This window comes from Miniopterus natalensis, chromosome 5, assembly GCF_054644295.1.
Source record: "Miniopterus natalensis isolate mMinNat1 chromosome 5, mMinNat1.hap1, whole genome shotgun sequence".
Lineage (NCBI taxonomy): Eukaryota > Metazoa > Chordata > Mammalia > Chiroptera > Miniopteridae > Miniopterus > Miniopterus natalensis.
The window spans coordinates 49,166,378-49,175,963 of record NC_142085.1 but is presented as its reverse complement, the minus strand read 5'-3'; the positions used below and the strand labels follow the sequence as shown (position 1 = coordinate 49,175,963).

Genomic DNA, 9,586 nt, shown 5'->3' with positions numbered 1-9,586 from the left:
AACATGGGTCTTACTTTACTTTCAGCTATTTAGTTATATTACCCCGTTTCTTCACCTATATACCAGGGCTTCAGAATATGTTCTTTGTCAAACTTCTACCTGCTTCTCTGGAAAATAAGAGCACTGCAAATATTGAACATCATATCCTGAACTGGGCACCGTACTAGACACTTTAAAATTTTAAACTGTGTAAAGCCCACCAGGAATTACCATCATCACAATTTTAAGGTGAGGAATGTAGGTTCAACCAGAGTTCATGACTTTCACAAGGACTCACTTTTGACAAGGGTCTGGTGTTCCTGCACAGAGAACCTGTCTAGGATCTGGATTCCAGCTCGGGGGCCTTTTTTGTCTTTGGGTTCATATGAGGTTTACTTGACATTTATTTAGTTCCTATTGTATACCAAGTACTGTTCAATGTGACGGATACAGCAGTAAACAAAAAGAACAAAAATTCCTTTTCTCATAGAATTTATATTCTAGCATGTTAGCAAGACTCTGGGTTTCTTTGTATCCTAAGGTATTCAGCAATACATAGCCATCATAACACTCCACTCAGAGAGGTGCTTAATTCTGAGCAGCATGCTAGTTGGGGACCTAACTTTGATGCTTAACATAAGCCCAGGGGGAGTTCTGAATTCAGACTTCCTGTTAATTTATATATTTTAACAAGAAGAACTGGAATTATGCTTTTGTGGTTCAAGTTTTAATTCCATGATGATTCCTAAGGGGTGTCAGGCAATTGTGCATTTCTGGTGGAATACTTCTGCCTTCTCTTCTGTTCTTTGTAGGCTTGAGCAGCACCAGGCCAAGTCCAGGCAAAGCAGCTGGCACGGACTGGATGTTCCATATATGTTGAATCCAAACTCTACCTAAATGCAGGAATTCCTTGAATTCTTTCATGCGGCAATCCCCACAGCAATCTACACTTCCTGTAACTTATATATAACGTTACTTTTTCATGCTGCCAGAAATGTGAAATTCCCATGAAAATAGTTTCTTACTTTTAATATATTTTAGCAGGCAATGAGTAGAATTGCTACTATAATTTTTGAAGCTCATGGACTTAATGGGGCAGATGAAAATTTCTTGGCAGCTGCGGATATATGAATATCTGAGCTAAAAAGCACTGAGAAGCATGCAAGTCTCCAAGATGGAAATCTTGGAGTAGCCTGCCACCTTCAGGATAACTTGCCAACTAACTCTTACACCAATCCTGGTAAAAACTCTTCATGGTAATCAATGGTGGAAGCGAGGGTCCTTGTAGTACTTTTGCTATGATTAAATATATTTAATAATTGCATTAGTTTTCTTTAAATAAAACTGCCCTTTATTTACTTTGATTCCTTTAAAAAATTATTACTTCAATTTGATTATCTTTACATGACCTCTTTTCCTGCTTTTAACTGATCAAAAAAGCAAAAAACCCCTTCATTTTGCTGAGCAGATCTGGGAACACCAAAAACAGATCTTTGCAGCCACAGTCTGAAAAATACCGTAGCTCTGAAAATCCTGATACTTCCTGGTAGGCTCTTTAATTACGATTAATGACAATATTTCTGAAAAACCCAAATAAAATCAGCGACAGTAATTCATTCAGAGTGAGGGGAGGGAGAGAAGAGACGGGAACAACACTGTGGTTTTTTCTAATGTCTTATTGACTGTTCCTTTTAAGTTATAAGGAGGTTTCTCTGGCTCCAAAAAAATGAGTAAGGCAAGGAAAATGGGAATGGCGCGGTGACTCAGCCCTTAATAGTATGGACCAATTAGTATCAAAAATAAAGAGAAGAGAAAAGGCTGCGTAAGTGAAATCGATAAAATTAAGTCAAATGAGTTACAGCAGCGGGATGTAAAAAATCAAGAAAAAGAGAGCACTGTGGCTCAGAAAAGCATCAGGCAAGGAGACAGGAAAAAAGGGGGCATTTAAATAAGAGTGACAAAGAGCAAACAGCCATCGCATATGAACACACGTTCACTCCGTTCCTGCCCCCAAAGCGGGAAAAGGCATTTTTCGAACCCCCCTTTATCGGGGTGCAGCTACTTCCATTTTCATTGGCTCCTCTTTCGGTGCATCGACCTGCGAAAGGACTTCAAGGTCAACTTCCCCACGACTTTCGCGACTCGGCCCGCGACTCTGGGGTCACGTGGGGAAGCGCGAGCCAATGCGGGGCCTCACTCCGAGGAACCGAATCCTGAAGCCCGCGCGGCCGGGGAGCGCGTGGAAGCTCCCGCGCGTCCCCCGGCGCCGGGAGACCCGCAGGCGGCGGGAGCGGGCAGCGGGCTCCGCCCCTCCTCCCGCCCAGCCCCGAGGTCGCCCCGCCCGTCGCCTCGCTCCGAGCGGCGGCGCGGCGTGCGCCCTCCCGGACGCTAGGGGGCAAACCTCTGGCCTTCCGCGCCCGCTTTCCGGCGCCCGCCCGGGTCGACCCCGCCCGCGCGCATGCCCGGTGCGTCCCCGAGGTCGCCCTCGCCGGCGTTTCCCCACGTGCGGCGTGAAGCCGAGGGCCCCGGCATGTGAGGGGATGGGGGCCGCGGTGGCTCGCGCGATCCGGAACTTCAACCTGGAGAACCGGGCGGCCCGGGAGATCAGCAAGAGGAAGCCGTCGCCCGCGCCCAGGCACCCCTCCACCCGGAGCCTGCTGCGGGAGCAGATAGGCAGTGAGTGGCGCGGGGCGCGGGCGGCGGCTCGCGGGCTCCCGGGGCGGCCGCGGGTGGACGCCGGTCCCGGGGCGGGGTGGCCGGAGTCGGCGCGGGGGCTGCGGGCGGCCGAGCGCGGGCGGCGGGGCCGCGGGGCGGGTGACATTGAGCCGGGCCCCGAGGCCGCTGTGGAGGCGGCGGCTGCGCTTGCTTCGCAGTCCCCGAGGTGGCGACCAGCGAGCGCCCCGCCGGCGCGGCCCGCCCGGCCTTTCGTCTCACCGCGGTCGCTGGGTGCCGGGTGTCAGAGTCGGAAGGAGTCCCGGGCGGCGGACGTCTCCTCGAGGTGTCTGCGCCGAACCATGGGCGCGGAGCCTGACCTAGCCAGCATGTCGGTTTAAAATATTTTTCATGCTGTCCAAGGGATGTTTCTTAACACACAGAAAAGGGAGTGTGGCGTGTTAAGTGTTTAGGATCTCAGAGGGAGCTCTTCTTTGGTTTTAATATTGTGACATTATTTTTCTTTCCTTAGGCCATCCAGATATTAAGGGAGAAATTGCCAGAAAAGATGACAAACTGCTGTCATTACTGAAAGATGTGTATGTTGATTCCAGAGATCCTGTGTCTTCTGTGCAGGTAATGTGTCTTTTAATTAAGTAAATAACCGTTCTGGACTCCAGGAAAATGATCAGAAAAGTGTGGCAAATAGTAAAAGAGAGCGAGGTGCTCTGCAGGTGTGACGTGTCAGCCTGGTCCTGGCCAGAATACAGTGCACTGGCGAAGTCTAGCCCAGCGGTCTAAGCGAGACCCGCAGGCCTATTGGATATGTACTGAAATTCTAAGTGACTTGTGAAAGTATTGATTGAATGCAGCTGTGTGAATTATATTATTTCAGAATTTGTAATATTTGGTAAGGTACTTGTAGTGGTTGTCATTTGAATGACCGAAGGAGAGAGCTTTAATACTATTTTCTTACCCTTCAGTGTATTGGGATACATTCTAATCTCAGGGATTCCTTTAGTGTTGTATTGGCGGTATTTGTTTATTGCTTGTTTTTTAAGAATGTATTCAGATAGGATATGTAAAAGAATACATTAAGAATGAAAACCTACATGTAAATCCATATATAAATGCCAGGCATAAGTGCTTTGTATATAGTGATGAGCAAAGTAGAACTCGTCCTTGTTCTCACAGTGCTTATGGTATTGTGAGGGACACAGGCATTAAACAGATGAGCAACCACAGTACATAATTACTGATATGTCTGTGAAGGAGAAATATAGACACTGTGAGTATATCAGGAGGACCTGTTTAAGATTGGAGGATCAAGGAAGGTTTCTGAGGAAGTGACATTTAGGCTGGGGCCTGAAGGACGAGTGGGAGTTAACCAGATGAGTTTGTGGGGGCAGGAAGGTTCTAAGTAAGGGGAAGAGTGGTAAAAGGAGGGGCAAGTGCCAGTGCAACTTCCAGAATTTTTCCTTTCTAAAATTCTCTTGTTTTGTCTCTCTCTGGGTAGGTAATAGACTGGCACAGATTCAGTTATTAGTATAGCTTCCAATAGAGAAGAGAAATAAAACTCATATGTAAAATAACGTTTGTAAATTCTTACATGTAATAGCAATTAGTGGGTTCAGTTATCACCAAGTGCTCACATGAAAAAGATGATAGGAGTTGATGTTCTTTGCTGTTTTTAGGCAGGTGCTGAATAATACTTCCACAAGTGTTGTTTCTCTCATGTTGCACTAAATCATGCATTTGAAAATTGACTCTTGGGGAGCAAAAAAATAAAATGCTTTTTACATATACAACATATAGATATAATACTTAAAGAGATATACAGTGGTATTAAAATTTAAAGGGGTTATTAGGAAAGTCTAAAAAGGTTCATGGGAGAGTGATAAAAAGAAAAAGGTTGCAGTACCTATTTATGTTCTTTGTCCCTTTTTCTTTTTGGCAGTTGATTTTTGATGTCTCTAGACATCAGTGATACTGTGCCTATTATATATCAAACATTTTTTTAAAAACTTATTTTATTTTTTATTTGATTTTTAGAGAGAGAGGAAAGAAGAGGGAGAGAGAGAAACATTGATGTGAGAGGGAGACATCAATGGGCTGCCTCTTGCACACTCCTTACCAGGTATCGAACCCGCCACCTTTTGGTGTCCTGGACAGTGCTCCAACCAGTTTTGCCATACCAGTCAGAGGCTTAATAAGGACAGTTTTGAGAGTGGGCTGGGAAAGAACAAAATGTGTTTTTTCCAATTAGAGGAGACCAGTTAGGCTTTTGCAATTGTTCCTGATATTGGCTTAGACTAAGGTGATTTAATAGCTGAGAGAGACGTGAATGGCTTCAAGAGGGACTTAGGCAGTATTAACAGGATTTGGTCACTGAATGGATATTATGAGTGAGGGAAAGGGAGGTGTCAAATATAACATGACATAAGAGAAGCTTTGAGTTTTGGAATGGGATATGGGAGGTAGGTGGTGGTAGTGAGTGAGATAGGGAATATGGGGATAAATTGGGTTTTCAGAGGAAAGGAATAAGTTCAGTTTTAGCCATGTTGATTTTGAGTTGCTTGTTGGTTATCTAAGTAGAGATGCCCATTAGGCATTTGGCAATTTGGGTCTGGAAGTAAGGAGAAAAGTCTAGGTTTGAGATCATATTTGAAAATAATTAACATGTAGGCTGTAATGAAACTGCAGGTGGTATGTGGGATTACTTAGGAAGAGTAATAGAGTATAGGGTGAAAAGAGGGCCCGGGCCAGAATTTGGGGTACACTAACACTTAAGGGGCAGCTGAAGGGAAAGAGTCCACAAAGAAAACAAAGAATGAAACACAGGAGAGACAGATGGAAAACCAAGAGAAGGGTGGCATTGAAACCAAGCATCAGATGCTATAGTGAGTTCAAATAAGCCTGAAAAGTGTCTTCTGGATTAGATATCACAAAAATCATTATCTTGTAAAGCTTAGCTATAAAGAAGGAAACTGATCATAAAGGACGTGTTGGTTTTGGGTTTGTGGGTGTTTTTAAAAGGTGATTATAGCATTTTTATATTTTGATCAAACAGCAGCATTAGGCAGGGTGCAGGTGAAAGGAAAAGGAAGAGAGAAAGAATGATTGGCATAACTAGGTAGCAGAATGAAATGCAGGGCACAAATTCAAGGATTAAACTTGGATGGTACAGAGGTGGAAAGATGGGTGTGCATAAAATGTTTCATTTATATTTGTTGGAGTATTAGAAGCATTAGTTTATTTTCTCTTAAGAGGCAAAATCTCTAGCAATATTTAAATTCTTTCACAGTGTTTGGAGGCATTGAATATGAAATGCAAAACTAGGAAATAGACTGGAGATTATCAAGTAAATTTAGGCCAGTGTCAGAGTCCTACCCTTTCAAAGCAGTCTTAATCTAATGCATTTGTTCTTTTAATGTGAAATAAAGTGAGTAGATGGTATACATTAGAGTTTTATAGAATTACCTGAATTTCTTCATGGTGATTGGGCTATAGTGATTAAATGGTGATGTGGTCAAAATGCCATTGAACTGTGGCTCATTATAATGAGAAAACATAGTTTGGAGAAGCATGTGTAGTATTTTTTTGAAGAAGAATAATGGAGATTTGAGGAGCATGACTGTAGATGTCAAGTGTTTTCTCTCATCTTGAAAGCCTTTTTGTTTGTTTTTGTCTTTTGATACTAGGTCAAAGATGCTGGAACATCTCAAGAGCCAAAGGAGTTCAGATTGCCAAAAGGCAATCACTTTGACATGAATATTGAGAACATTCCCAAAGGCAAAATTTCCATTGTAGAGGCATTGACACTTCTCAATAATCATAAACTTTATCCAGATACATGGACTACTGAGAAAATAGCAGAAGAATACCATCTGGAACAGAAAGATGTAAATTCCCTTCTCAAATATTTTGTTACTTTTGAAGTCAAAATATTTCCTCCTTCTGAAGATAAGAAAGCAATACAATCAAAATGAAGGAACTCTTGGAGTTACTTTTCCTATATGTGCTCCCTCCCTCCATGCCATGTTTATTTTCCTATTTTTAGCATATTAAATTATATAAATTACTGAATGTTTAAAGCTCCCTCATTGTGAGAGCATCCTATTTATTGAGTTCTGCTGAATTTTCAGTACTGCTGAGAAAATAAGTTATATTTTCAACTTGAATTTGGTTTAGGCATGTATTCATATGTAATATCAGCATGACTAAATAGCACATGTATAAATTTATTACAAATAAAAGAGTTAATGTGTTATTTTAAGCACATATCAGCTTTTAAATTGGTCATATGGCCTCTTAGGAAATGTCCTGAATCCCTCATTTAACATTTAAAGTTTCACCTTCCAATTCAGCTAGTTTATTCTTCCTATGGAATAGCTAAAGTAAGAATTTTACTGACTCTTAAGACTGACATTTTCTTGTTAGGGAAAGGGAGGCTTGACTGTGAGGTAGAATAACAGTATTTCCCAACCAAAGGCAGTATATCCCAAATAAAGGATACAAAATAATAGAAAATAATTTTTTACTACTATAGGGAATAAGAATTTGTAGGGCCTTTCTTTTGTTACTTTGAAATGAAATTATAAAAAAAGTAGTTTTAAAAATTTTAGCAAATCTCTACTTGGACAAACAGGTAAGTCCAAAAGCTTTCAGAGAGGCAGGCAATGGTGGGAGCTATCTTAAAAATTAACCTTCTCTGGACTTAATGTAGAAATACAAGAAAATTTTAAAAAATGGTTAAATCAAAGAATCATGATAAATGGAATTTAGTGGCCAAATATATTTTCTAATTTAAATGCTGGTTGAAAGAAGAGAAAAAATAGCAAGTAGAAGCATAAAATGTGATCATTGGAAGGGACTTAAGAAATTGTTTCATTTAACAAATGTATGAGTACAATATATACGAATACTAGGGTTTTGAGCAAAATTGTGTAAATTCAACTCTGTCATGTTACTACCTGTGAGATCTTGGCTGGGTTTTATAACCTCTTAGATTGAATTTCCTCCATAAATGAGTATTATGCTGCCTTACTTGACTCTAAGGGTTACTGTAAAGATAAAATAATAAAGAACAATAAATATGACTTTCTTTTGCACTTGAAAATAGAGGCCTAAGGAAGTTTCATGACCTATTTAAGATTATTCTGTAGTTTATGACATAAGTAGGCTTAGAATTTAGGTTGTCACAATCTTAGTCTTGTGTTTTTTCTGCTGTGCCAATAAAAAGCATATCTCAAGAGCAGAAGTTGTGGATTGTAGGAATATTGAGAAAATATTCGTGGTAAGAAAGATTCCAGGTTACCACTGTCTTTGTGATGGAAGATGGACTTTCATTACTGTCCAGGAAGTCCCCTGGAAATGGCATAGAAGACTCAGGCCTTCAACATGACGGGATTAGGCATTTTTACTACTGAGAAGAACAAAATTGACTGAAATGGGAATTTTAAGCTTGTTTTCAAATGCAGTTTAATTATGGGAATATACCTAGTTTATATTTAGTTAAAAACAGTTCTTTTTAAGAAAATGGACTCTGTATAAAATTACATTTTAAAACTGTTAAATCAATCATCAAAACTGCTATCTTTTATCAAATAAAGATCAATACTTGAATCACTAATACTGCTATTTCTGAGCCATTCAAATCTGAGCTATTTCCCTATTCAAATCTGTACGTGGTTGGGCAGCTGTAAATGTGGCTGTTTTATGGTGTCATATGATAAAATAAAGTACTTCCCATATCATTCATTGGCCTATTACTGTTTTTTATTATATCTAGGAGAGTGTTTGGGTAGTTACTGGTGTCACAGAAAGCATGTAGTTAGACTCAGAAAAACCGCTTGTAGATCTCAGCATCACCGCTAGCCGTGTGATCTTGGAAATGTCCTTCACTGTAAAACAGGTAATAATTGCTAACATCTTAAAAGCAATTACTGTAATAGGCACTGATCTAGGTACTTTACATGTATTAGCTTGCTTAAGTACCACAGGTCAGGGTAAGTACTTTTAACCACACTTTTCAGGGAAAATTGAAGCATGGAAATCTAAAGTAACTTCGAAGCTACCAGTAAGTGTTGCAACCTGGATTTAAACCCTAGTACAGCGATTTTCAACCCTTCTCATGGCACACATAAACTACTAAAATTCTGTGGCAAACCAAAAAATACATTTTTTTTCTGATCTGACAAGAAAAATAGGTATAATTTTGATTGATTTACAAAAAAAAGAATAATAGTAATTGCCTACCCTTTTTGCTCCAAAGTGACTTTAAAAAATCAGGTGCCTATACTTTATATAAGAATTTCTGATACTAAGAATTAACCAATCAGATGCAACCTTATTATGCAAGGTGACCAATAAGATGCAGTTCTATTATATGAGCTATATGTTTATGATTCAAGACGGGGCATTCGCACAGAGTGGCTATTGTGTTGGCTGTTGTCACATTTTTATTTGACAATGTAAGGAAAAAGAGATCAGCGCCCCAGACTACATAGCCAGGTATTGCATGTTTTTAAAATTCTTGCAGCATACTGGTTGAAAAATTTCTGCCCTAGTAGGTTATTTTTTGAACCTTGTGCTCCTAACCACTACACTATATTGCCTCTCTGGGATTATAAGGATTAAGTGAGATGGCATGCAATGTGCCTGGTACATATGGAGCCAGAACTACACAATGATCCCTGTGCGAATCACCTGTGGAGCTCTGGAAAAATACATGTTTGAGCCTTGACAGCTATGATAGGCTGGTTTAGTAAGTCTGAGAGATTTTTGTTGCTGGGCTCTGGATCAGGGATGGTTTTAGAATATTTAATTACGATGGCACCAGACTGTCCAAACTGCATGCTAACCATCTATGCAGGTTGCATGTCAGTATTGTCTGAGCCTGAAGTTTACTTACTGCATCATGAAGAGAAGAAGAAAATAATTCCTGGAGATGAAA

At 40.6% G+C, this 9,586-nt stretch overlaps 1 protein-coding gene across 1 annotated transcript; it reads left to right on the top strand.

Moving 5' to 3' along the window:
* The first annotated feature begins 2,442 nt into the window (after positions 1–2,442).
* Positions 2,443–8,387, top strand: NDUFAF4 (NADH:ubiquinone oxidoreductase complex assembly factor 4). Its single transcript, XM_087817153.1, has 3 exons — positions 2,443–2,655; positions 3,164–3,267; positions 6,333–8,387. The coding sequence occupies exons 1-3, from the start codon at positions 2,520–2,522 to the stop codon at positions 6,618–6,620; spliced, it is 528 nt and encodes a 175-aa protein (XP_087673279.1). The 5' UTR covers positions 2,443–2,519; the 3' UTR covers positions 6,621–8,387.
* The last annotated feature ends 1,199 nt before the right edge of the window (positions 8,388–9,586 follow it).